This window comes from Pipistrellus hanaki, assembly GCF_964339955.1.
Source record: "Pipistrellus hanaki genome assembly, contig: scaffold_41, whole genome shotgun sequence".
NCBI classification, from domain to species: domain Eukaryota; kingdom Metazoa; phylum Chordata; class Mammalia; order Chiroptera; family Vespertilionidae; genus Pipistrellus; species Pipistrellus hanaki.
In genome coordinates, this window is record NW_028182292.1 from 405,097 (window position 1) to 432,371 (window position 27,275).

At 62.8% G+C, this 27,275-nt stretch overlaps 2 protein-coding genes across 4 annotated transcripts in view; both read right to left on the minus strand.

Annotated features, from left to right (window-relative positions):
- Positions 1-15,608, minus strand: part of PLEC (plectin) — a 66,793-nt gene extending 51,185 nt beyond the window's left edge. For 2 of the 3 annotated variants that reach the window (XM_084907270.1, XM_084907264.1), the window contains exon 1: positions 15,410-15,608. In XM_084907270.1, coding sequence (XP_084763396.1) covers positions 15,410-15,605 — 196 coding nt within the window. In that variant the 5' untranslated portion in view covers positions 15,606-15,608. Of the gene's footprint in view, positions 1-10,617; positions 10,779-15,409 lie in introns of those variants that run through there. The other variant, XM_084907268.1, reaches the window with a different exon arrangement.
- PARP10 (poly(ADP-ribose) polymerase family member 10) lies at positions 14,084-25,717 on the minus strand. Its single transcript, XM_084907218.1, has 14 exons — positions 25,328-25,717; positions 24,824-24,871; positions 24,532-24,713; positions 24,188-24,442; positions 23,871-24,107; positions 23,164-23,789; positions 22,832-23,053; positions 22,620-22,716; positions 21,787-22,425; positions 21,570-21,703; positions 17,961-18,135; positions 16,789-17,862; positions 15,410-15,608; positions 14,084-14,265 (listed from the first exon to the last, which is right to left on the minus strand). The coding sequence occupies exons 1-12, from the start codon at positions 25,456-25,458 to the stop codon at positions 17,516-17,518; spliced, it is 3,093 nt and encodes a 1,030-aa protein (XP_084763344.1). The 5' UTR covers positions 25,459-25,717; the 3' UTR covers positions 14,084-14,265; positions 15,410-15,608; positions 16,789-17,515.
- Positions 25,718-27,275: the final 1,558 nt, after the last annotated feature.

Consider the following 27,275-nt stretch of genomic DNA (forward strand, 5'->3'; position numbering starts at 1 on the left):
TCAGCAATCCCGCTACAAAACTGCGCTGCGGCAGATCCTAATCCCAGAGAACAAAACAAAACAAAACAAAACAGAATGACCTAATGTTCTACGGCAGGGGGTTCGCTCAGATAACAACAGGGCTACCACTCAGGGGGCTGTTTTATCGTACGTTCATGTTGCAGGAATTTGTCCGATTGGCAGTAAGCAAAAAGGAGTTTTGTGTGTCTACCATACGCCATCCTCGGCCCGGCCGGCGTGGCTGTGGCTGAGCATCCACCTGTGAACCAGGAGGTCAGGGTTTGAGTGCCGGTCAGGGCACATGCCCTCGTTGTAAGCTTGGACCCCAGTAGGGGGTGTGCCAGAGGCAGCCAACCACTAATTCTCTCTCATTGATGTCTCCCTCTCCCTTCCTCTCTGACATCAATAAAATAAATTTTAAAAGCCGAAACCAGTTTGGCTCAGTGGTGGAGCGGGATGGAGCCCACAAGCCAGGCATGTGCCCTGACCGGGAATGGGATTGTGACCTCCTGGTTCACAGGTCGACGCTCAACCGCTGAGCCACACGGGCCCGGCTGTTTGCTGTTTTTTAAAAACGTGCACCTTGGAAACAGAGGATCCAAGATGGCTGCTCGGGTAGACACCTAGCCGCAGCAGCACACAACAATTTCAATGGAATACAACTAAAATGTAGAGTGGACATCGCCCAGAGCTACAGGTAGTCGACTGACTGAAAATTCTACAACAAGAAGGAAAGAGAAAACCAGAAGGAAAATCAGAGGAGCTGAAAAAAAGCCTAAGGTACGGAGACGTGCTGCGCGCTCGCTCGCACGCACTCGCGCGCGGAAAGGTCGAAGCCGGAGAGGAGGAGAGGGCTGGGTGCTGCCTGGTGTTCCCTATCAGGAAGGAAATAGAACCCCCAGCCTGGGCTGAACCCCCGAACCGGCAGCGCTGAGCCCCAGTTATGAGCCAGACCCTGGGGACCCAGGATCCGGCGGGGGAGACGGGGCTGTGAGGCGGAATCCCAAGCAAGCAGCGAAAAGCAGGGCCCCCTGAGTCGCGCACACATTGCGCGCAGAGGACTGAATGTTGACTCTGATGCTGGATTACCCTAGCGGGAAGAAACAAAGCCTCCGGCGGCGCTGAGCCTCAGTCCGGACTGCTCTGAACCCCAGTCCTAGACCAGACCCTGGGAACCCAGGCTCGGGCAGGGGGAGACAGGGCTGTGAGGCGGAATCCCAGGGGAGTGGCGAAAAGAGGAGCCCCCAGAGTCGCGCGCACTGCGCGCAGAGGACAGTCTGTTGACTCTGATCCTGGACTCCCCTAGCGGGAAGGAGAAAAAAAAAAGCTCCAGACTGGAGGAATGCGACAGGGAGCAGGAGCCCCTGCCGGACACCAGCCAGCCGGGCGCCGGCAGGGAGCCGGGCAACGGGGCCCCCCGGGGGAGGGGGGGTGCCCCTGAGCCTTCGACCTCTGAGCGCCGGCAACGGAGCCAAGGCTGGGGGCTGCTTCCTGGGCGGAGCCGACCCCGGCAACAGGCTAGAGCAGCACGGGAGCCCGCAGAGAACAAAGGGGTGCCACAGGCCAACCTGCTGAGCTCCCAGGACAAGGAGGAAGAAACCAAAGTTCTCAATGTGAAGAAATCAAGTGAGAGCAAAAGATAGTAAAATTACTTAAGAAAGAATACAAAGAAGATCTTGAAAAATCAAAGACTAAGTCAGAACTCAACTCACCAGCCAACATTGCAACATAAATGCGTTTTTTTAAAAAGGGAAGAAAAAAAAAAAGGACAGAATGTTGGAACAGCGGTGGCCAGGCCTAGAGTGCCCAGGCACAAAGCAGTGGCAACCGGGCCCGGAGCAGCAATGGCCGGGCCCCAGAGCAGCAGCAGCCAGAACCAGAGCAACAACGGCCAGCACTGGAGCAGCCAGACCTGGGGCAGTGGCAGCCAGGCCTGAGGCGGAGGCAGCCAAGGCCGGGGTGGCCAGTCCAGGAACACCCAGACACGGAGTGGCCGGGCCTGGAGAAGCTGGGCCCAGAGCAGCTGGGTTGGGAGCAGCCAGGTGCAAAACAGCAGTAGCCAAGCCCGGAGCATCCAGGCTGGGAGCGGCCAGACTTGGAGCAGCCGGGCCCGGGGCAGCCGGGCCCAGAGCAGCCGGGTCTGGTGCGGCCAGGCCCGGAGCAGCGGTTGCCAGGCTGGGAGCGGCCAGGCCCGGAGCAGCCAGGTCTGGTGCGGCCAGGCCCGGAGCAACAGCTGCCAGGCTGGGAGTGGCCAGGCCCGGAGCAGCCGGGTCTGGTGCGGCCAGGCCCAAAGCAGCGGTTGCCAGGCTGGGATCGGCCAGGCCCGGAACAGCCGGGTCGGGAGCGGCCAGGCCCGGAGCAGCAGCTGCCAGGCTGGGAGCGGCCAGGCCTGGAGCAGCCGGGTCGGGTGCGGCCAGGCCCGGAGCAGCGGCTGCCAGGCTGGGAGCGGCCAGGCCCGGAGCAGCAGCAGCCAGGTCCAGAGCAACTAGGTCGGGAGCGGCGGTGACCAGACCCAGAGCAGTTGGTTGTGGAACGAACCAGAGCAACAGAGGCCAGACCCGGAGCAGCCAGGCCCAGAACAGCTCGCTCCTCGCCTGCCCCTGCCCCACGGCAGCCTCTCAGACATGGCTGGAAACTTTTGTGGGAACTTGAGGGTCTACTGAATCAAGTGATGAAGGCTTAGATCGGGATGTGTTGAGTTAGTATAGGGCTGGGGTGTAGATCTGTGAGTGCCTTGGGTGGGGCCTGGATGAGGCTGGTTGACCTATTTGGAAATGTCTTCTGTGTGAAATGTATCATTGGGCATGTGGTGGTATTATTGATATGAGAAAATGCTAAGTAACTGATTTACTATCTGAAAAGGGATTTAGTATCGGGGAAAGGGAGGGAGGAAGAGACTGAACATAAACTGCACCTAGGGATGAGGACAATGGGGGATGGGGAGGGGGCGGAGGGTGGGGTGGGAACCTGGTGGAGGGGGGAAGAAATGAGGAACCTTTGTAACAATATGAACAATAAAGATTGATTTTAAAAAAATAAAATAAAATAAAATAAAAAAATAAAAACGTGCACCTTGTGGCCTGGCCGGGTGGCTCCGTGGGTTGGGGCATCATCCCTTGCACCAAGAGGTGGAGGGTTTGGATCTCGGGGGGGGGGGGGGCACAAAGGAAATAGGATTCCACAGGAACCTCTATCTACCGTACCTACTCCAGGACTCTGGGAGGATCATCGGAGACGAGGCAGAGGAACGCCTCACAGACATCTGGTTAAAGTGTGAAATGTCTGCACATGGCTGTAAAGCAAGCCGTGTTCCTGGGCTGAGGAAACTCCTAGGAGGCTGGCCGCTAGGGAGGGGAAGCCGGGGGCTGCTACCTGACGTCATTACCCGGAGCCCACAGCACCCGTTTTGGGCTGGGCTGGGCTGTGGGCCGCATTTTGCACCGTGGGGCCTTGGCAGCGTTGGCTTCGATTTGATGGGGCGTCGCTCAGGGGTGGTGGCGGGGCCTGTGTGGCTTTGTGGGCGCCAGGTCTGTGGTAACAGTGCGAGTCACGGCAGCTCCTGCATTGAGCACATGCCCCCTGGTGGTCAGTGTGCGTCATAGCAGCCGGTCGGCCGGTCGGACACTTAGCACGTTAGCCTTTTATATATACATGTAGGGCCTTTGCCACCGAAATTACAGATCTCGGGCAATCGCCCTGGATGGGTTGGCGGGCTCTGAATCTCACCAGTGTCCCCACAGGACAGAGAAGAGGAGCCACGCAGGGAAGCCATGTGAAGACGGGGCGGGCGGAGAGTGGGGGATGTGGCCACAAGCCAAGGGCCGCCGGGAGGTGCTGGAGCCGTCAGAGCAAGCACAGCCCTGCCGACACCGTGGCTTTGGACTCCGGCCTCCGGGACCGTGAGAGGTTCTGTGTCTGTGCCGCCCCCCCACCCCCCCCGCCCCGTCCCGCCGCCCAGGACACAGCCTGCGGTGAGGCCCGTGGCATCGCGAACAGGGAGGCCCATTGTGTCTCCGGATACTTAATCCCCTGCCTGTTTCATGAGCTTCCCATGTAGCAGGCGTTTACTCAGAGGCGAGAACAAAGATGCGTTTCAAAAGGTCAGCGCACACACGCGGTGAAAGCCAAAAGGAACAGGACGAGGATGATGAAGCCTCGGGCTGAGACACCGCTGGGGACCCCGCGCTGCCCCCCCCCCCCCCCCGCCCCGTGCCCTGCGGTCCAGGACGTCAGAACCCAGCTGCCCCCCCCCCCCCGCCTTCCTTCCAGATCCTTCCTTTCCCGCGGCTTTGGCCCCGGACCTGCCCCACCCAGGAGCCGAGGGGGCAGCAGGTGCCCGTCCTCCTCCTGGCCCAGGCCCCTCTGCCGAGCCCCCCGAAACGAGAGGGAGGTGAAGGCGCCCAGGGCCTGCAGGGGGCGCCCCAAGTCTTCCCAGGGCCCAGTTCCTCGCCTGAGAACACTTCCTGGCTCCCCCCCACCCAGCCCACAGCACCCAGGGCCCCACCAGGCACCCAGCCCAGCACCTCCCTGCCCCCCGTGGGCCTGCCCCGGGCACTGCCCGTGGCCCCGGGGCCGCCTGCACATCCCGCCCTGGCCTCCTTGTCCCTTCCCACGGTCTCAGACCCCGGCCCCTGCTCCCAGCTCCCCCAGGTCCTCCCCGGAAAGACTCAAGGCAGACCCTGCCTCCTGCCACTCGCAATTATTAACTCAAAACGGATCAAATGCCTAAGCCAGTGGTCGGCAAACTCATTAGTCAACAGAGCCAAATATCAACAGTACAATGATTGGAATTTATTTTGAAAGCCAAAATTTTTAATATATTTTATTGATTTTTTATAGAGAGGAGGGGAGAGGGATAGAGAGTTAAAAACATTGATGAGAGAGAAACATCCATCAGCTTCCTCCTGCACCCCCCCCCCACTGGGGATGTGCCCACAACCAAGATACATGCCCTTGACCGGAATCGAACCTGGGGCCCTTTGGTCTGCAGGCCGACGCTCTATCCACTGAGCCACACCGGCTTCGGCAAGAGAGAGACAAATTTTTTAAACTAAACTTCTTCTAACGCCACTTCTTCAAAATAGACTCGCCCAGGCCGTGGCATTTTGTGAAAGAGCCACACTCAAGGAGCCCAAAGAGCCGCATGTGGCTCGAGAGCCGCAGTTTGAGGACCACGGGCCTAAACACAGGAGCTAAAACTATAAAACTCCTGGAAAAAACAAACAGCCGTAAATCTTCACGACTTTGGAACAGGCACTAAAACCAGAATCTCTAGCAACCAAGAAAAACGAGGAAGTGGGCTCACGTGAGGAAGCGTGGCGAAGGACGCACGCAGGAAGTGAAAACCCACCTGCACACCAGGCCACGTTTCTGCAAACCGCCGTTTGCTGGGCTCCCATCAGGAACCCACAGAGGGCGCTCCAGCCACTCCGCCACAACCCGGTTAAAGGATCCGGCGTGGGGCTCAGCGGTTGAGCGGTGACCTATGAACCAGGAGGTCACGGTCGGATTCCCGGTCAGGGGCGGGCTCCATCCCCTGTGTGGGGTGTGCAGGAGGCAGCCCATGGGCGATTCTCTCTCATCCTGGGTGTTCCCCTCTCTCCCTTTCCGTTCCCCTCTGAAATCAATAGAATATATTTTCTAAAATGGACAAAGGGCCCTCACCGGTGTGGTTCAGTGGACAGAGCATCAGCTTTCAGACTGGAGGTCCCAGGTTCGATTCCGGTCAAGGGCATGTACCTTGGTTGCGGGCACATCCCCAGTAGGGGGCGTGCAGGAGGCAGCTGATGGATGTTTTTCTCTCATCGATGTTTTCTAACTCTATCCCTCTCCCTTCCTCTCTAAAAAAAATCAATATATATATATTTAAAATTCTAATGCAAATCAGTTTCTCTATAAATTTTTTTAAAATAAAATAAAATGGACACAGGATCTGGACAAAGGTTTCTCACAAGAAGACACACGGAGCCAAGGAGACGAGAAGGCGGGAGGCGGGCCAGGCGTCAGGAAGCACAAACAAAACCCAGCGGCCGGCCCACTTGACACCCACTCTACTGGATGTCCCCAATCAGCCGGGCAGATAGTGCTGAGTGCGGGAGGCTCCTGGGGCGGGGGGAGGAGGGGGCAGGGCGGGGGACCGACTGGCAGTTCTCCGAGCAGCTACGACCCCCGGACCCAGCAATTCCACTCTTTGGTGTCTGCCCAGGGGTGACGAAGACAATAAAAATCTACCGAATCCCGGAAACTCACACGCCATGCTCACAGCAGCCCTGCTCAGGCCGCCACAAGGTGGAAACAGCCCACATACCCATCCAGTGTCATCGATCACGTGTACAATGGCATCACATAAAAAAAAAACACCACCACACACACACACACACAAAAAAAAAAAACTACAGCCCTGGCCGGTGTGGCTCAGTGGATAGAGCGTCAGCCTGCAGACTAAAAGGTCCCAGGTTCGATTCGGGTCAAGGGCATGTACCTCGGTTGCGGGCACATCTCCAGTGGGAGGTGTGCAGGAGGCAGCTGATCGGTGTTTCTCTCTCATAGATGTTTCTAACTCTCTACCCCTCTCCTTCCTCTCTGTAAAAAATCAATATATTAAATAAATAAATAAATAAAAACCTACAGCCCTGGCTGGTGTGGCTCAGTGGATAGGGCGTCGGCCTGCCGACCAATGGGTGCCGGGTTCAATTCTGGTCCAGGGCACGTGCCTCAGTGGCAGGCTCCTCCCTGGCCCAGGCCCTGGTCAGGGTCGTGCGGGAGCCAACCGGGCGGTGTGTCTCCCTCCCATCGATGTTTCTCTGTGTCTTTCCCGCTCGCTTCCACTCTCTCTAACGACCAGTGAGGATCAGCCAACCAGCAAACAAAACAAAACAGAACTACACGCCTTAGTTTCCTTACTGCTGAGTGGCGCTCACCAACACCTGCTTTGTGGGGAAACGGTGCCCACAGAGCGGCTGGGTGCTGGTTGCTACAACCTTCCATCAGTTAAAAAATGAAGGCCGTCCCTGAATCCAGGCCAACCCGTGGGGACTGAAGCAGATCGGGGTTTGCCCAGGGTCAGGTGATGTAAACGGTCTATTAACATGTAAAAACCTCTGGATTCTCTCTCTCTCTCTCTCTCTCTCTCTCTCTCACACACACACACGCACGCACGCGCGCGCGCGCGCACACACACACACACGCACGCACTGTGATGGCACCGCAGCCGGTGAGACCAGGGCCAGAGCTGTGACGCTGAGTTAAACCGTTTTCTCTGAGACGCCCATCGAGCTTGCTGTCCTTCGGGCGCTGAGCTCGGTTTACTTTTGACAATAAGCACAGACCAAAAGCCTCTCCCAGAGCACCGGGCTCCTGCCAGCCCCTGCTCCTGCCCCCAAAGATGACGGCACGCACCCCCCACGCGGGCGCCCTGCACACGCGGGCGGAGGGCTGAGGGCTGCTGCCAGGGACACAGATAACGGAGCTCAGAGTCCAGGGCAGGACGGCCAGACAGACAAGGAGGGTGCCTGGCACAGGGCCCGGCCGGCCGGGGCGGTGGGGGAGCCGCTTTACTTACTTACTTATTGGTTTATATCGTTATTGATTTTATAGAGGAAGGGAGGAGAGAGAGAAACATTAATGATGAGAGTGAATCACGGACCGGGCGTGGGCCCTGACCAGGAACGCACTGTGACCTCCCGGGTCACAGGTCGACGCTGACCACTGAGCCACGCAGGCCGGGCGCCATCAGCTGAGCTCCGGAGAAAGTCACAGGTGCCCTGAGGACAGGCTGACGCCGGTGACCTCCTCCTGACCTCCGTCCGGCCTTGCCCTCTGCAGCCCCACCTCCGATCGGATCCACACTGAACCTCACCTGCTCCCAGCCCTGAGGGGTCACCCCCACCCCCACAGCTGCCCAGGCCCTCCTGGCTGAGCCCGCCCCCCACTGCGAGGCCCTGTGCACACCCTGCTCCCCTCAAACCCTCCCCGCCCTGCACCCCTGCCCCCGACTCCTCTGCCTCCCCCAGAGCAGCAGGCCAGGCTCAGGCCCCTTGCCGCTGGGCTGGCCGGACACCCGCCCCCACCCAGGGGCTGCAGCCCCACGGAATTTGCCCTGGAGGGAAGGCTTGGAGGAGGGTGGGGAGGGGCAAGGGGCGCTGGCTGGCAGGAAATCAAGAATGTTCTGGGAGGATGGTGACTGCTGGGAGCTGGAATGGCCCGGGATTCCCAGGGCCGCACGGGGACGGCAGCGGGTGGTGACGTGTCCAGGGTGGGGCCTGGGTGCGGTGGGGGGTCAGGGGTGAGAGGCTAGGCTGACCTTTGGAGGGGAGGACGAAGCTGGCTGGTGAGTAAGAACAGGGGATGGGGGGATGGGTGACTGCCCCTGGGGAGCAGGCCCGGAGGCAGAGCCAGGGCCCTTCCTGGGCCCAAGGAGGGACCAGGAGGGGTGTGCAGGCTGGGCAGAAGGCAGCGCCAGCGCGGCGAGGGGCTCCCCACACCCCAGCCCGGCAGCCACTCGCCGGCTGGCCCCAGGGGCCGGCTCCCCCTCCCTCCCTCCCGGGGTCTCAGGCCTCTGGTAGGGCCAGGGGCTCACCAGCCAGCCACGGGCCCAGAGCCCGGCACCTCCAGCCCTCGTTTTTTAAAAAAATATATCTTATTGGTTTTTTTACAGAGAGAAAGAGAAAGGGATAGAGAGTTAGAAACATCGATATGAGAGAAACATCCATCAGCTGCCTCTTGCACACCCCTTACTGGGGATGTGCCCACAACCAAGGTACATGCCCTTGACCAGAACTGAACCTGGGACCTTTCAGTCCACAGGCCGACGCTCTATCCACTGAGCCAAACCAGTTTTGGCGCCTCCAGCCTTCTCTAGGCCACGCCTGGGCTCAGTACCGGCCCACCCCTCACCGAGTCCCGGGCTCCAGCCAGGAGCGGAGGAGCCTGGGTGCCTGCTGTGCTCCGGACTCCTGCCCCAGAGACCCTGGCCACACGGGGACCCCAGCACCTCTTCTCCTGCTGGGCAACTCCCAGCCACCCTCGGGCGAGGGCCACACGGGGCGCTGCACCCTGATTCTAGATAATTCCATGCTGGTGGGTGCCCGGTGCCCACAGGCGCAGGCATGTCACCCACCGAGCCCAGGAGGGACCATGGCCGGGGCAGCCCAGTGTGTCCAACACCCACCCCGACCACCGAGACGGGACCCCGCCCGCCCCCGCCCCGGCCCCCCACAGCTCACTCCTGGGGCGTTGGGGCCGGACAGGCTCTGGATGGAGCCACACGCAGCCCCGCGCCGCCCGGACGAGCGTCCAGTTAGGTGTCCCATGTTCCACAGAGCGGCCAGCGGAGTGGCCAGCGGAGAGCCGGCTCTGGCCCGGTCTGTCCGGAGCGCTGTGGCCCTGCCCTGCCCTGCCCGCCCCAGGTGTGCCCTCCCTCCCTGTGCCGGCCACGGACAGACGCCGAGCCCCCAGCCACAGGAGGGGCTCTGCCCGGCCCCGGGCAACGGGCACAGAAGCCCACGGCTGGCCCCAAGGAGAACCTCACAGCACATCCATCCCACTCAGGACCGGACTATTGGAGAAGGATCCAGCCCCACCTCCACCCCCACCCCATCCCACCCCCAGCCTCTCCCCCACCTCCACCCCCACCCCCGCCCCCACCCCCACTCCGCCCTCCCCCGCAGCGGAGGAGCCTGGGCGATGGGAGCGGGCGCAGAGCGGTGCCCACAGGCTGGGCAGAGCCCCAGCAGCATGCTCTCCCTGAGCTGCCCTTGCCCGGGGCAGAGCCAGCGGGACCAGCCGCCGGGAGCTGGAACCTGCTCTGTCGGCTGTCCCAGGGCCCCCTCCCCCTGCCCAGGGGCTCACCCCAGACCCTAAGCCGGGGGCCTGAAGGCCCCCCCACCGGGGGCTGCAGGCAGCTGGCAGCAGCCTGGGTCCCGGCGGGTCCAGAGGGGTCGGGGTCACGGACGGGGGCTGCCCAAGGCCGGCAGGGTCTCCCCGAGGGGGAGAGGGCTCCGTCTCCCGGCACAGCTGCCGCCGGCAGAGGGTGCGGTGGGTCCCTGCCAAGGCCCGATCGGGAGGTGAGCAGAGGCCACAGCTATGCGACCCACTGCCAGGCGGAGGCGGAGGCCGCCCCCGGCCGTGTGGGAGGCGCCGGCCGGGCCGGGCCGGCAGCACAGCCCGGACCCACGTGTCTGCCGAGCGGCCGCGGGGCCGGGACCGCCGGGAGGAGCCCCCGCCGAGCGGCCACCACCTCCGCCGCGCGATGCCCTATTAAGGGCATGACCGACCGCGGGGCGCGGGGCTGGCGGCGGGGCCCGGGGGCCGAGGGGCTGGTGGCAGAGCCGGGGGACCGCGGGGCCGCGGGGCCGAGGGGCTGGCAGCGGGTCCGGGGGACCGCGGGGCTGGCGGCGGGGCCGGGGGGCCGCGGGGCTGGCGGCGGGGCCGGGGGGCAAAGGGCTGGCGGCGGGGCCGGGGGGCCGGCGGCGGGGCCGGGGCAGCGGGGACAGCGGCGGAGCCGGGCTCAGGCCGGGCGCCTGGGCAGCCCGCGGACAGGGCAGAGCCGGGCGGCGGGGCCGGGCCGGGGCTGGGGCCGGACAGAAGCCGGGGCCGGGCCGGGCTGGCGGCGCCTACCTTTGTAGCGCTCCCGCACCTCCTCGTAGGCCTGGACGAAGTCCTGCTCGCCGGGCGGGTCGGGCGGGCTGAGCGGCGGGGCGGCCATGCGGGCGGCGGGCGGCGGGCGCTGGACACGTCCGGAGCCTCCAGCCCCGGCGGCCACTCTGTCCCCGCGGCCGCGGCGCCGCCCGGTGCCCCCCCCCCCCCCCCCCGCACCCAGGATGCCCCAGGGCGGCGGGCGGGGCGGGGCGGCGGGGAGCGGCCGGCGACCGGCTCGGGCCGAGCTCTGCCCGCGGCGCGGGCACCGGGCGCCCCGCCTCCTCCGCTCCGGCCCGCGGTGGCCCCCGCCACCCCCACGGCCCGGGACCCCGGGGTGGGCTCCTCCACCTGATCACCGGGCCGCCTCCTCCCGGCCTCTCCCTCCGCCTCTCCCTCCGCCTCCGCCAGGAGCCCCTCGGGGCAACCTTGGACCCAGAATTGGTATCAACAGAGAAAGGCGCTCAGCCCTGGCGGGTGGCTCAGTGGTTAGAGCGCGGGCCTGTGCACCAAAGGGTCACAGGTTCGATTCCTCAGGCGGCAGCCCGTGGAGGTGCCTGCTGGAGGCCACCGATCCATGTGTCGCTTTCACATCAATGTTTCTCTTCCTCTGCCCCCTCTGCCTCCGTCTCCCCCTCTCTCCTCCCCCCTCCATTCTCTCTAAAAAAAACAAAACCCAATGGGTGTCCTCAGGTGAGGATTTAAGGGAAAAAACGGGGGGGGGACCTCTTTTAAAAACCCTGGCTTGAGTCCTGGCTGGTGTGGCTCAGTGGATAGAGCACATGTGTCAAACACAAGGCCCTCGGGCCAAGTCCAGCCCGCCAGGCCTTGCAATGTGGCCCGCACCGCGCTGTCATCACTGCACTCTGCTGTCAGTTTATGACATTGTCAGTTTATGACTGTTCAGTAAACCATTCGGCCTGCGATTTAGGCTGGATTTTAGATTTTGGCCCCTTCTCTGATTGAGTTCGACACCCCTAGGATAGAGCGTCGGGTTCAATTACAGTCCAGGGCACATGGCCGGAGTGTGCACTTGATCCCCAGTAGGGGGCGTGCAGGAGGCAGACGTTGGGTGATTCTCTCTCATGGATGTTTCTGTCTCTCCCTTTCTCTTCCTCTCTGAAATCAATAAAAAATATTTTTAAAAATAACAAATAAATAAATGAAAAGCCCGGTTTGAGCCCTAGCTGGTGTTGCCCAGTGGATAGAGGATCCGCCTAAAGAGTGAAGGGTCTGGTCAGGGGTTCAATTCCAGTCAAGGGCACATGGCCAGGTTGTGCACTCGATCCCCAGTAGGGGGCGTGCAGGAGGCAGCCAATATATGTCTTTCATTGATGTTTCTACCTCTCCTCCATCTCTCTAAAATCAATAAAAACTTACTGGGTGAACCAATTAACAATGCAGATTTTTTTCAATAGGTGGAGTTACACATTTGTTGATATATATGCAATTTGATATGTATGCTATTTTGTTGTATTGACAACAAGTTTCTAAATTTCATATGTCAAATTTTCTGAAGGTGTTAACATCATAGATATTTTTACACTTAAAAATGTCTAATTTCATGCCAAAAAAAGGGCATTTGCGGGAAGTTTTAATTCATTATTTTGAAGAAAAAGTTATCTATACTTCAGGAAGCTTATGGTGAACATGTTCCATCTTAAGATACTTGTGAATGCTGGTTTAAATACTATAAAAGTGATGATTTCCACGTGAAAGACAAAGAACGTCCAGGTCAACCGAAAAAGTTTGAAGACCAATAATGACAAGCATTATTGGATGAAGATGCGTGTCAAACTCAAAAACAACTTGCAGAAAGATTACACGTTGCTCAGCAAACAATTTCCGATCATTTACAAGCAACGGGAAGGATTTTAAAGGAAGGAAAATGGGAGCCACATCAACTGAACGAAAGACAAATGGAAAACTGAAATGTCATCAGTAAAATGTTGCTTCAACGGCACAAAAGCAAGTCTTCTTTGCATCGAATTGTGACTGGCGATGAAAGGTGGATTTATTCTGAGAATCCCAAACGCACAGAATCACGGGTTGATCCAGGTCAACCATCAACATCGACTGCCAGGCCAGATCGCTTCGGAAAGAAGACAATGCTCTGCCTTTGGTGGGATCGGGAAGGTGTGGCGTATTATGAGCTTCTAAAACTGGGTGAAACTGCTAATACTGATCGCTACGGACAACAAATAATCAATTTGAATCACGCTTTGATCTTGAAACAACCAGAATGGGCCAGAAGATACGGCAAAGTAATTTTGCTTCATGATGACGCACCATCACACACTTCAAAGACACGTGAAAAGATCCTGCCTGGGAAGTGTTAACCCACCCGCCGTGTTCACAGACCTTGCTCCTTCAGATGACCACGTGTCCCGATCGTGGCACACGCACTGTCTGAGCAGCACTTCAACACGTTTCCCCATCTGTCAGGTAACTGGTGGATACCGTCCCGATAGAACTTTCCTGTTCTGAGGCAGACCATTCAGAGACCCCGTTTTCCACTTCTTCATAGTCTTTAAGTGCTGCTCAGAAAGTGCGTGTGCCATCGATCGGAACAAGTGGTCATCTGAAGGAGCAACACAACAAAATAGCATACATATCACATTGCATGTATATCAACATATGTGTAACTCCATCTATTGAAAAAAAATGCATTATTAACTGGTAACCTAGTATTTTTTTAAATTAAGTACAAAAAAGGATTAAAAAATTAAGTACAAATCCTGTGACAGAAACCCACACTGAAACCTATATGATCCAATTAACCAACGTCGCCTCAATAATTTTATTCTGAGAATTTTAAAAGGGGAAAAAACAAACAAAAAATATATCTTCCCATCCTCCCCCCCCAAAAAATTAAGACGATTACAATAAAAATAAACTTTATGCAATATAAAAGGACTGAAATAGGGAATTTTTAGAAGAAAGAAAAGGCTTGGTACCAATAAGAGACATTTTTTTCCACCGCACTGGCAGGCACCTGGCTTTCTGAGATGCCCCGGGCATATTCCTCAGACGCCCCACACAGAGACCCCAAGCCCCCTCTGGGAATCAATGGTGAGAACATCCACGGGCCATGCCTGCGGCCCCGCCCTGGCCCCTCCAGGCCAGAGCCCACTGCTGGGGCAGGGACCACGGAGAGGAAGGCGAGGCCAGGGAAGGACATTCCTGATTGGCCTTCACTTGGGGGAAAAAGGGCCTCTGTTTTTGGTTGTTGTCAATCCTCACCCTGAGGATATTTTTCCACTGATTTCTTTTTTCTTCTTCAAGAATGCAAAGGAGGGGGGGAAGAGAGGGAGAGGGGGAAAGAGAGAAACTTGGGTTGGTTGCCTCCGAGGCCAGGATGGATCCTTCACCCCTCGACTGGGAACCCAACCTGTGACCCCTGTGGAGGTCTCTAACCATTGAGCTCGCCAGCCAGGGCAAGGATCACTTTTTAAAAATATATATTTTATTGATTTTTTTACAGAGAGGAAGGGAGAGGGATAGAGAGTCAGAAACATCAAGGAGAGAGAGAAACACCGATCCTCTGGGGATGTGCCCACAACCAAGGTACATGCCCTTTACCGGAATCAAAGCTGGGACCCTTCGGTCGGCAGGCTGATGCTCTATCCACTGAGCTCACCAGAAAAAGGGAGAGGGAGAGAGGGATAGAAACATCAATGAGAGAGAATCATTGATTGGTTGCCTCTTGCACGCCCCCTACTGGGGATCAAGCCAGAAACCCAGACATGTACCGTTGGCCGGAATCGAACCTGGGACCCTTTAGTCCGCAGGCTGACGCTCTATCCACTGAGCTCACCAGCCAGGGCCAGGACTTTTAAACTCCACATGTGACGCCTGAAAACCACCTGTCAGTCATGGGTCCCCTTCACACCTGCCCCTGGGGGTGGGGGGACGGTGGTCAGCCCCCTCCCCCTCCTGGTCCTCTCTGCTTCCACCCCAGAGTCCCTTGCTGCCCACACCATCCCTGCTCAGCAGCTGGCCACCCAGCCTCGCCCTCCCGCCTCGGGCCACCCTCTCAGTCCCCTCAGAGCCAGCCCTGCCCTCCAAATGCCTCCTCCTCATCTGGGTCTGTATGGTGGGTGCGGACGGACTCCACAGCCTGGCAGAGCGACCCTCCCCGGCTCCTCGGTGCCCAGCACATCCTGGGGGGCGTCCAGAACGAGGCCACCACTTCCCCACGGGCGGGAGGGGCCCGTCCAGCAGCCGGCCCTCCTCTGCCCGAGGCCTCTCCACCTGGCTTTCCCCTCTCACACCTGGAGAGCCAGGCCAGGCCCTGCGCCCTGCCCTGAGGACGGGCCTCCACCGCCCCTCAGGGGGGCCTGGGAGGCAGCTGGGCCCCAGGAGCCCCAGGACGCACCCTCAGGGCATGGGGCGCCGGGCTGGGTCAGGAGGCCTGTGATGGCGTCGCCTAGGGAGTTCAGCTCTGCCTGGTGCAGAGACTGGGTGCGGCCAGGAGGTGGCGCCGTGCCGCCTGCAATCGCGGGGAAACCGGGCCTCTCCGACCTCAGACCGCTCACCTGTCCCTCCAGCCCCCACACCTGCACCCGGCGCGGCCCTGGGCGGCTGCCAGGACGGTCAGCCAGCACCCAGACACCGGAGGACAGGCTGGTGCCCAGAAACTGGAGGCCAGCACCCAGACACCGGAGGCCAGCACCCAGACACCGGACAGGCTGGCACCCAGACACCAAGGACAGGCCGGCACCCAGACACCAAGGACAGGCCGGCACCCAGACACCGGACAGGCCGGCGGTACCTGCGATCCGGATGACGGCGCGCTCCGCCGGGTCCAGGACGCTGCCGTTGCCCGCCGAGCCGCCCCCGCTGCGCCGGCTGCGCTGCGTCTTGCCCAGGTTCCAGGGCAGCGTGTCCCCGGGGCTGGGGGAGCCGCTGCCGCCGCTGGAGGAGCCGTCCTCGGCCGCCGGCCGCACCTCAGTGTCCTCCCCCGACATGGCCTGCGGGAGAGGGAGCGGGAGGGGTCACGCCGGCGGACTGCACACTGACCGCGCCCTCTCCCCTGGACACGGACCCCCCCCCCCGTGTCCCACCTCAGCACCCACTGACCCCACCTGCTCCGCCCACATGGCCCCACCCCCCGGCTCACCCCGACACCAGCAGGGACCCCTCCCAGCACCGACCTCCCTGCGCCCAGGCATCAGGAGGACGGTGACCCCCCATGGCGGCCCCCTCCTCTGTGTCACCCACGCTGACCCCTCCGTGCTGTCACCCACGGGCTCGCCACAGCAGAGGACACTGACCCTGACCAACGGCGGGGGCAGGGGGCGGTTACCTCCCCTTGGACGCGGGCCCGGCCTCCACCGCATCACTGACACCGGCCGCCCCGCGCCCGGCACCCCCCACCTGGCCCGGCTCCTTAAGCCTCTGGCCACGGGGAAACCAGGCCACCCGGAAGCACTGACCGCTGCCCCTCCCGCCCAGGCCCCGGCCCCATCCCCCGGACAAGGACGCCGTCTCCCAGCGTCCTCAGCCTCCGGGGCTCCGGGCCCCGCCGCCCGCCCCGCAGGCTCCGCAGTGACTCCTATAAATAGCCGGCGCCGCAGCGCGTGGGCCGGGGCTGCGGGCTGCGGGCTGCGGCGGGGAGGGAGCCGCTGGGCGCCCACGCACCCGCACCCGCACCGCCCCGCAGGCGCCGCCCGCGCACGCACACCCACGCCCTCGCGTGCACACTCTCCCCTCCCCGCGCCCAGAGCGCTGGCGTGCGCGGTGAATGGGGCTCTGTTCCCGGGGGGTGGGGTGGGGTGGGGTGGGGTGGGGCACAATGTGGGCTCTGTGCCTCGGCCCTCGGGCTAAGGTGGGGGGGGGTCAGGGGCACCGGCCAGGGGGGCCACTGCGCCCGCCTCTCCCGGCACCTGCCCGGGCTGCCTGCGCTCCAGCCCCCCGCCCGGCGCGCGGGGCAGCGGAGCCGCCCGGCAATCTTTCCTGTCCACACCCCGGCACCGCCCGACCAGTTCCGCAGTCTCGGGGCGCAGAGGTGGAGTCCTCCCGAGGGAGGATGGGCCGCCACGTCGCCCCCAGTTCCGGGACGCAGCTCCGGGCTCTGAGGCCGGGGAGCCCCCGCCCCGCCCCAGGCCCCCGGGAGCCGCGCGCCTCCGCCTCGGACCCGGTCGTACGTGCCTGGTGCTCCGCTCCGCGAGCTCGGCCGCCGCAGCCCGACTGCTGGACCCGGAGAGTCTCGGAGGCGGCGCGGGCGGGGCGAGCCCGGAGCCCCGCCCAGGCTCCCGACCGAACGCCGCCCGCCGTGCAGTGGGGTGCCCAGTGCGCGCGGGGCCCGGCGCCCACGGCGGCGGCGCGGCTGGAGCACCAGCGCGGCTCCGCCCGAGCGGAGCCCCCGTTGCCAGGCGCGGCCACCTCCCCGCGCGCACGGGGCGGGCCGGGCCGTTGCTGGGGGAGCGTGCGTGACCCCAAGGCGACGTGGGGTGCGCGCCCTGGACCGCCCCAGGGAAGCAGCGGGCCTGCCTCACCGCACCCCCTCCACCCGCGCCGCCGCCGCCCCTCACCGCGGGGTCCCTCCCGCCGGTCCAAGGAGGTCGAACGGACTAGTTGCTCCAGCAGGTCCCTCCGCCGGGCTCCACGTTTATTCAAATGACAGAGTCGCGCTGCAGCGAGGTGTGGCCTCCGGAGGGTGTCGGCGTCAGCCTCCTCCTGGGCTCTGCTGACCCCTGGCGGCCGGGCGCGCCCTGCGGGGACCCGCCCCCCTCCTGGCTGCTCCCCGTCCCGCCCCTCCACAGGGAGGGGGGAAGGGGCCCCGGCAGCAGATCTGTCAGGCTGTGCGCAGCTGCGGCCTGCGGAGAACAGGAGGCCAGAGACCGGTCCAGAGACAGAGCCGAGGGGGCCGCTGGGGCTAGGAGTCCGGCGAGGGGCCCGAGAGCCCAGAGGGGTCCGGATGCGGGGCCCCGCGTATGTGCTCGCACGTGATGAGGTGGGTGGGCAGCGCCTGGGTGTCGTGGAAGATGACGAAGATGCTGGGCTGGCGGAGGCAGTCCACGGCGCTGTCGTAACGCAGGAGCCCGTGGCCTGGAGCGCGCAGAGGGGGCGCCCGCAGCTGGCGATGGCCCAGCCCGTAGTCCCCGGTCAGCACCCGCGCCACAAACACGGCCTTGTGGCCCTCGGCGTCCGGCGGCGAGTAGCGGTCTTGCACGGAGAGGGAGGCGCGCTTGGCGAAGTATACGCCCTGTCCGTAGAGCGTGCCTGCGGGGCCACAGGGCTGGGTCAGGGCCCCGGGCCACAGAGCCCACGCCCCCCTCCCCACACCCCACGCCCAGGAACCCAGCTTCCCGCGGGCTCACCATTGCGGCCGCAGAAGCTGCGGTTGAAGCCGTAGGCACAGATCTCGGGGACGGCGGGCACCGATGTGCCGTGGTACAGGACGTGCTCCACGGGCCGCTGCTCACAGCGCTGCTCCAGGCGCGCTCGGTGCAGCTCGTACTGCTGCTGCAGCAGCGGGTGCTCCAGGCGCTCCACCTGCCAGGCGGCCACAGGGTCCGTTGGAGACCGACCTTCCCGACCCTCTGGCCCAAAGGGGCCACGCTGGGGCGGGAAACGGAGAGCCCTGTGTTGGCCGGGCCAGCGTGGCTCAGTGGAGGAGCGCCCACCTGTGAGCCAGGAGGTCCTGGTTTGACTCCGGGTCAGAGCACAGGCCCGGGGTGTGGGCTCCATCCCCAGTGGGGGGCGTGCAGGAGGCAGTCGGTCCATGAGTCTCTCTCATCATGGATGTTTGTGTCCCTCCCTCTCCTTTCCTCACTGAAGTCAATAAAAACGTGTATTTTTATAGCCCTAACTGGTGTGGGTCAGTGGATAGAGCATCAGCCTGCGGAATGAAGGGCCCCAGGTTTGATTCCCATCAAGGGCATGTACCTTGGTTGCAGGCACATCCCCAGTAGGGGGCGTGCAGGAGGCAGCCAATCAATGATTTCTCTCATCATTGACATTTCTTTTTTTATTTATTTTTTACAGAGAGCAAGGGAGAGGGATAGAGAGCTAGAAATATCGATGAGAGAGAAACATCGACCAGCTGCCTCCTGCACAACCCCCACCGGGGATGTGCCTGCAACCAAGGTACATGCCCTTGACTGGAATCCAGCCTGGGACCCTTCAGTTCGAAGGCCAGTGCTCTATCCACGGAGCCAAACCTGTTTTGTCTCAACATTGACATTTCTATCTTCTCCCTCTCTCTTCCTCTCTGAAATCAATTAAAATATATATATATATTTTTTAAAAATCGTTTAAGGGCCGAAACCGGTGGAGAGCCAGCTGCAGCGCGGCCTTCTCCTCCAGGGGCAGCCTGTCCTCCCCGTCCAGGCCCTCCAGGCACCAAATGTTTCTAACTCTCTGTCCCTCTCCTTTCCTCTCTGTAAAAAATCAATAAAATATATTTTTTAAAAATCATTTAAGGAATTAAATTGCTGAACGAAATCTAGCGGGCATGGAGTTAAGGAGGGGCTCCGAGTGCAGAGGCAGAGAAAAGAGCGGAGCCTGTGGAGACCGTGAGGGAGGAGGCTGCGGCCTGGGCGAAGGGAAAGGGAGCGAGCGCGGGCAGTGCACAGGCCAGGCAGCGTCCCCAGCCGACGGCGGTGTCTCTGGTGGGAAGGCCCCCGGAGATGACGGGGACAGTGGGGAGGACACGTCCTGCCAGAAGGAGAGACCAGAGATGCCCACACCCACACCACCGTCAGTGCATGGATGGGAACGTCTCCCATCCTCACACAGGGCCTCCCCGCCGATACCGGGTGCTCAGAAACCAGAGAGATTTTCTTTTTTTAATTCTTCAAGAACAAATACTTTTAAAGAAAAAGAGCAATGTTTTCCCAAGATTCCTGGAAAGAAGACATATTCTGATCCTGAACACTACAAGTAGCCAAGCTGTTATTGGTGAGGACAAAAATCAGGGCACGTTAACCAAGGCAAGAACCAGCTGTGCTCATATAAGTGAACAGAAGTGTTTAAAAAAAAACCAAAAAAAAAAAAAAAACCACAGCCGAAACCGGTTTGGCTCACTGGATAGAGCGTCAGTCTGCAGACTGAAGGGTCCTGGGTTCGATTCTGGTTGGGGCACATGCCTTGGTTGTGGGCACATCCCCAACGGGGGTTGTGCAGGAGGCAGCTGATTGATGTGTCTCTCTCATCTATGTTTCTAATTCTCTATCCCTCTCCCTTCCTGTTTGTACAAAATAAATAAAAAAATATTTAAATAAATAAAACACAAGCCCTAACCATAGGGGGCGGGGTGGGGGAGGGTCTCAGGGTTATCCTCCAGAGTCACAGGTGGTGCTCGGGAGACTCACGCGCACAAAGCTGACCACACGTGCAGGGAGCCGGCATGCGGCTGCAGGGTGTCCCTCCCCTCCCGACGCCCAGAGGGACAGCTGCCAGGTGCAGAATGGAGGCAATGGACCTGGTCCGAAGGTTAGCGGGTGGTGGCAGCTGGCAGGGTGGGTGTGGGCAAGGCCAGAGGCCCTGCCCTCTGACCAGCTCCGGGTCGCCGAGGAGCTGGGCCCACCCACACTTTGTGCATCAGCAGAGGAGAGCACCTGGCTGGCATCACTGGCGCATGGGCCAGCTCTCATGCTCTCTCCCTTCTCGCTCTCCGTGAGCCTGCCCGTGAGCCCGCAGCCCTGCTCTCTGCCGCAGCGACTCCTCCCCTGCCTGCCTCCCTTCACCAGCTCCTCCTCGGTCTGGATCCTGTCCTCCCAGCCCAGCTCCGGCTCCAGCCCTGCCTTCGCCCTCCTGCCAGCTGACCAACCTGGCAGAGCCTCCTCCTGTCCTTCCTTCTGGCCCTGCAGCTGTCCTGGGCCTCGCCCCCCTGCAACACCCACCCCTGCCCAGCCCCTCCTCAGCCTCTCCTCCCTGCACCCCTGGGGTTTCACTCTGGCTCCCACAGGGGTCCCAGCCTTTTGTGAAGGGCAGCTACGCTCAGAGACGCCTCAATTAGCAAGTAACATGCCAGGAGGAAGGTGGCCCTGCAGCCAGCCCTCATCTTCTTTCTTTGTTTGGTTTCTCCTCACCCCTCCTCACCCGAGGGTATTTCTTCATCGATCGTTAGGGAGAATGGAAGAGAGAGGGAGAGACACAGAGAAATATCGATGGGAGAGAAACACATCGGTTGATTGCTTTCTGCACCAGCCCCGACCAGGGCCCAGGCCGAGGAGGATCCTGCAACCAAGATATGTGCCCTTGACCGCCATCGACCCCGGGACCCTTTGGTCTGCAGGCCAATGCTCTATCCATGGAGCCACACCAGCCAGGGCTGGCCAGCCCTCCTCTTGCTAGAGCCACTGTGAGAGGCAGAAGACCCAGAACAGCACCATCCCCTGCTCTGTGGAGTGAGTCATCCTTACAAGCACCACAAGATGGCGCCGCTGGTGCAGCTGGTAATGCAGGGGCCTGCTCCAGCCTGCCAGGACCTGGGACACTGCTCCCCACTGTCCCCCACCACCTCTACGCCCTTGTCTCTCCCAACCCAGGCCTCCGGGCGGGGAATGGTGCTGGGAGCCCGGTGCTCTTTCCTCCCCCAGAGGCTCCCAGCCTGCCCCAGCCGGGCCGCTCCTGGCCAGCTGACCTTGACCGGCAGAAATGACAGCCCAGCCCTAGCTGGTGTGTCTCAGTGTATAGAGCATCGGCCTGGGGACTGAAGGGTCCCAGGTTCGATTCCGGCCAAGGACACATGCCTGGGTTGCGTGCTTGATCCCCAGTAGGGTGTGTGCAGGAGGCAGCCAATCAGTGATTTTTCTCTCATCATTGGTGTGTCTTATCTCTCTAGCCCTTTCCCTTTCTCTCTAAAGATCCATAAAAACATATATATTATTTTTTTGTAAATGACAGCCCACAGGCTCTGAAGAGGAAAACCGTGCCGAGAGCCCAGGAGGCCACGAGGCTGGCGAGACGGAGCCTGGACTCACCCGGACGACGCGGACCCGGCTGTGGGCAGAGTCCAGGGTGTGGTAGAAGGCCTGCACCACCGCCCGGAACTCAGGGCTGTTCTCGGCCAGGCTCTCCAGCCTGCCCAGGGGACCCTTCAGGCTCTGCCTCGGCCCTGCCACATGGGGAGAGAGAAGGTCTGGGTGGGTCCGGAGAGCCGGCCCTCCCCACCCTCCCCTGTCCCAGGTGCAGGCTCACCGGTGGGGCTGGAAGCCTCCGAAAGTTCGGGCGAACTCTGACCCCAGGGGCCAGGCAGCAGCGCCCGTAAGTGGCGGGCCGCACGGGCGGGCTGGGCCCCGAAGCCGCGGAGGACGGCGCGGTCCCCGTGGAGGGCCACGCTCACGCCGTGGCGCTGCTCCAGGCGGGCGCGCAGCTCCGCGGGCAGCGTGGGGCCCCGGAGCCCCACTGTCTCCTCCCGGAGGTGCCCCTCCAGGGCGGCCCCGAGGGCCCGGTCCAGCTCCTCCATGTCCTGCTCAAAGTCCGCGTGCACCACCAGCTGGGCCCGGCCACCAGGCCCCCTGCCCAGGAGCTCCTCCTCGGCCTGCAGGGGCGTCGGCTCCAGCAGGGAGAGGGCCAGCGCCTGCTGCAGCGCAGCCGCTTCCTCCTGCTCGGCCGCACGGCCCTGCGGCTCCAGGGACCGGTGCAGAGCCAGCTGCAGCGCGGCCTCCTCCTCCAGCCCCGCGGGGGCCTCGGTGCCGGGGGCCTCGGGCTCCTCCCGGGCGCTGGGAGCAGGCTCCTCCTCTGGCGGCTCCTCCGGTTCCTCCTCCCCCAGCTCCAGGGGCAGCCTGTCCTCCCCGTCCAGGCCCTCCACAGTGGCCAGCAGCTCTCGGACCGCCTCTGGGGACAGGGAGAGGCACGGGTGAGGGGTCGAGACCAGCCAAGGTGGGGCTGAAGGATAGGAAGAGTCGGGGAACACGTGAAAATGAGGTGCTTGAGGGATACGGGATCGCAAGACAGGGGGGCGTGCAAAGCAAGGCAGAGGGTGAGGTCAAGAAAGGGTCACGGGCTGTGCGGGGTCCCAGAGGGCCTACCGAGGCTCAGGCTCTCGGGGTCCCCGCCTGTGCTGTCTGGGGGCCACGGAGCCTGGGACTGGCCAGGGGGGGCCTGCAGGGCCTCGGTGGGGTCCACCTGTCAGGAGAGAACAGTAGAGTCCCCGGCTCACACCCCTCCCCGGCCTCTGAGCAGGGGGAGGCGGTGCCGGGCGGAGGTGTGAGGAAGGGGCGGGAAGGGGCAGGGACTCCACCTCTGTGGGGTCTGTGTCCAGGGCGTCCCCGGCCAGGCGCTCCGTCCCAAAGACGCACTGGAACCGAGCCTCCAGCTCCCGGAGCAGGCGCTGCCCCTCGGGGCCCAGCAGGAACCTGGCGCTGCCCGGGTGCCTCAGGCTCAGCAGGTGGGAGCCGATGCTGCCCAGCAGGCTCTGCAGGAACTCCTCGGCGGCCCGGCACGGGGCCCGGGCTCCGCAGAGCTGCGGACGAGGGGTGAGTGAGGGGCAGCTCCCGGTTAGGGCCCCAGAAAGGGCCCCAGAGCTCCCAGGGGAGAGGCGCCGCCGGGGAGGACTCAGCGAAGGCCACTCACTCGAAAGCCGGTCACGTCTGCCTCCTCGAGGGGGAAGAGGGCCACGTTGCCCAGGCCGGCGAGGAGGTCCTGGCGATGGAGCTGCAGGAAGCGCATGGCGCCCGGCTCCATCGGCAGCACCGTCTCCACCAGCCCCGCTGGCTCCGGGGACCCCCCGGGCTCCAGGCTCCCGGGTCCCACCTGCTCTGGGGGCCCCAGGGCGGTCTCCGCTGAGCCCACGGGGCCCGGGGACTCTGCAGGCCTGGAGCTGACCGGCTCTGCCTGCCCTGAAGGCCCCGGGAGCCCCAGGCTCTCTAGCCCCTCCTGGTCCCAAGCCCCCATGGGCCCCGAGCTGAGGGGCGTGGCCCGGCCCAGAGGCCCGGCGGGCTCTGTCCTTCCAGGGGCTCCTGATGGGCCTGGCGCCTCCTCGGAGGCCAAGGTCACGGTCCCCGCACCCTGCAGGGTCCTGGCTGGCTCTCCAGCCTCCAGAAGAGCATGCTCAGCAGCCCCAGGCCCCAACGTGGCGGAGCGGTCCCCTCCTCCGGTGTCCGCAGCGAGGTCCTCGGGCTCCAGGACGTCGTAGTGGGGGACCAGGCTCAGCTCCAAGCCCTGCAGCCGGTGGTCCTGCTGCAGCACCCGCTCGGCCACTGGAGGGAAGGGAGAGGCCAGGAGGCCCGTGAGCGGCCTGCGGGGTGAGAGCGGTGGGCGGCGTGCCCCGCCCCACTCACCCTGCCACTGCTGGAAGGAGACCACGGTGCCCAGGGGCCCCGGCAGGCTGCGCAGGCCCGCCAGGGCGCCCCCACCGCTCCGGCGCTCGTTCTCCAGGTACAGCTGCAGCAGCAGTGGGTCCGCAGGGGCCGTGCCCCCGACCACGCGCACCGCCCGGGCCTGGGGCACCCGCGCCAGGGAGACCGTGGCCCCGTCCAGGTCCAGGGCCCGGGCCTGCTCCTCCAGCTCCCGGACTTCTGCGGGGAAGGTGCACGTTGGCTCAGCGCATGCCCTCTGCACGTACGCCAGCCCCGTCCCATCCCGTCCCGTCTCTCACCTGCCTCCGAGAGGGGCTGGGGCAGCTGGACCAGGGCCCGGTCTGGGCGGGGGCTGGCCAGGGCATGGCAGGGCTGCTCCGGGTGCCCCGTGGCACGCAGCAGGGCCTGGACGTGCTGCTCCAGGAGCTGGGGGGTGGTCCCCGGGGGCAGGCCTTGGAGCAGCAGGCGGGCGGGCGCGGGGGGTGGGGCCGGCCGCAGGCTCAGCCGGGCGCCCTGCAGCACGTGCTCCTTCTGGGCCAGCACCCGGGCAGCATCTGTGGGCAGGGCAGGGCAGGGGCGGGTGAGGCGTCAGGGCGGGCGGCCCACCCGCCGTGCCCGGCTGCCCTCCCCGAAAGCCCCTCACCTGAGGCCTCCTGGAAAGTGAGCACGCCCCCGAGGCCGAGCCTCTGCCAGCTCAGCACGGGCCCCCCCCCAGAGCGGCGCTGGTTCTCGAAGTAGAGGGTGAGCAGCTCGTCCGGGACGTCGGGAGGCAGCCCGCCGAGCTCCAGGGCCGCCCCCGCCGCCTCTTCCTCTGCCATCGGAGCCCTGGGCGGGACCAGCGGGTGGGCAGCCGCCCCGTCCAGCCCCCACCAGCTCCCCTGCCCCCGCAGCCTCCTCTGGCACCCCCTTCCTGGGCGACCCAGACCCTCACTTACACTGCCGGCTGCTGGGGCCGCCCCAAACCTGCTGAGCCGGCAGAAGCCCTGGTCCAGGAAACAAAAGTGAAACTGTCTGAGGGCAGAGGAAGGGAGGGGCCTGCAGCCCGGGCCGGGTGGCTGCCTCCTGCAGGCAAGTCCTCAGGCAGAACCTTCTCCCTGCCTGCACCTGTTGGCTGGGCGCCCACTCAGCCCAGCCCTCCAGCCCCGAGGTCCCACCCGGCCTACTGACGGCCTGGTGGGGGCGGGAGCCCTCTGTCCTCCACTCCCATTGGCCTCTCTCTGCGAACCTTTAAAGGCCAATCACCCTTCTTACTAAGTCCACCAGAGGGCTCCAGTCACTGTCCCCAACTCAGGGACCTCAGCCCCTGTGTTCCCCTCCCCCGCAGCTGGGGGTGGGGGGGTCCCCAGGCATGCCCCTAGCTCAGGCTGGCTTTCAGCGCTCCCGCAGCCTCCCCAAACCTGCCCCTCGCCCTTTACAGCGGGCAGGTGGCCGGGCCTCACCCGTAACGCACGTGGAGGGCGAGCAGCAGGTCCGGTCCACCCCTAACCTGCAGGTGCTTCCCCGCACGTCCTGCCTCTGCCTCCCTCCTTGATCGGTGCGCCCGCACAGCCTTCCCACCTTCCCTCGTCATGGTTGTCACCAGGGCTGGCCCCGAGGGGGCAGGCCCCGTGCCTTGCCAGCAGCCAATCCTCGTCACAGAGAGGGAAGTGGGGGCGCAGACAGGGCCCTCGGGGTGTGCACACCCAGGCTTCCCCTTGAGAATCCAACTCCCTCTCGCAACAGCGCCCTGCGACCCCCGCCCCCTCCGCCGCCACGCCCGTTTGCTTCCAGCCCCTCAGAGAGGTGTGCTCAGGGCTGTGCGCTACCTCCCACCTCCCCTTTACCCATCAGCCTCCACCCCGCTCGCTGCTCCTCCCAGGGACTGAGGACCTGACACCCTGCAGGCCCAGCAGCACACCGGCCTCTGGGCCGCCCCTGCCCTGGCCTGAGCCTCCGCCGTCTCTCACCTGGATCTGCCTCTACAGCAACCTTCTGACGAGCCTCCTTCTGCCCTCACAGATGCCTCGCTGTCCCTCCAGGGAGCAGGCAGAGTGAGCCTGGTCACGTGGCACCATCAGGGACTACAGCTTGGAACATGAGAAAAGCCAGTCACTCCCAGTGAAGATCCTTTGGGGGGCCTGTCCACCCCCCCTAAACTCCCCACGCTCAGCCAGCCCCAGCCTGGTCCTCTGGGACAGCAGGCCGATCCCACCTCCGTCCCTGCACTGGCCTTTCTCAGAGCCCCCGGCCCCCCAGCCCCGTACCCTGCTCTCAGGAGCAGATTTAACTCGAAGCTGAAAGTCTTGAAGGACCTTCTACAGGCCACTTCCAAGGCCCTGACCTCAACCTCATCTTCGATGGTCTCCCAAACTGTATGAGCGTTTAGCTCCGCGAAGCGGCAACGCATCCCTGCCTGCTCTGTGTCTCCTCTCCTCGCGGCGCGCACTCCCCCTGGCACCCGTGCAGCTCAGCCAGCGTGCTGCTGCCTGCTGCTGCAGAGCGGCTGCCGGGCTGCGGGCACCGGACGGCTCTTGCCATGGCCAGTGGTAGCTTGAAACCAGTCACGACGGGGTGTTTCCACCACGAGCATGTGCACGCCGGGGCTCCCCCTTGCCAGGCCCTTCGTTAACCCTAGGACCAGCACCTCAGGGGCACAGGACAGACAGAGCTTCCCAAACCACGGCGGGGCCTGGGAGAGGCTCACCACGCCACAGCCGGAACTGTCAAGGCGCCAGGCCCCGGGCAGAGGCACTGCAGCAGGGTGTCCTTGGCTGTGGCCGTCAGCGCCCCCTCGGGACGGCCGGACCGGACGGCCGCTGGAGCTGAGGGAAGAAATGAAGCCTCAGCCCCTAAGCGGTGAAACAGGTGTAAGGACTGCAGCCTGCGTGGTGAGGTGTGAGGACAGTGAGGGGGACAGTGAGGGTCAAGGTCTCCTGTAGGGACTGAGCTGATTTGCTCTCAAACACCGGGACAGGCGATGGACCAATTCAGTACTTAGGCCTCTGGGTTTGAGAGAGGCTTGGGTAAAAAGGGAGGTGGTGGCCCTAACCGGTGTGGCTCAGTGGATAGAGCGTCAGTCTGTGGACTCAAGGGTCCAGGTTTGATTGTGGTCAAGGGCATGTACCTTGGTTGGGGGCATATCCCCAGTGCAGGGCGTGCAGGAGGCAGCTGATGGATGTTTCTCTCTCATCGATGTTTCTAATTCTATCCCCCTCCCTTCCTCTTTGTAAAAAGTCGATACAATTAAAAAAAAAAAATATATATATATATATATATATATATATATATATATATTTTTTTTTTTTTTTTAAAGGACAAGTGGTGTGTTAAGGCCAAGAAAGGATGGCGAGTGCTTTGGGAATACATGTCTCAACCCCTGAACCAAGGTGGACAGGCGAACGCTAGCCT

Coding starts and splice junctions, on each gene's coding strand:
- PARP10 (XM_084907218.1), bottom strand. CDS start 25,458: ATGACGAGGGAAGGTGGGAAGGCTGTGCGGGCGCACCGATCAAGGAGG. Junction 24,872..25,327: donor GCCCTCCACGTGCGTTACGG/GTGAGGCCCGGC, acceptor TTCCTGGACCAG/GGCTTCTGCCGGCTCAGCAG. Junction 17,863..17,960: donor CAGCTTCTGCGGCCGCAATG/GTGAGCCCGCGG, acceptor GTGGCCCCGCAG/GCACGCTCTACGGACAGGGC.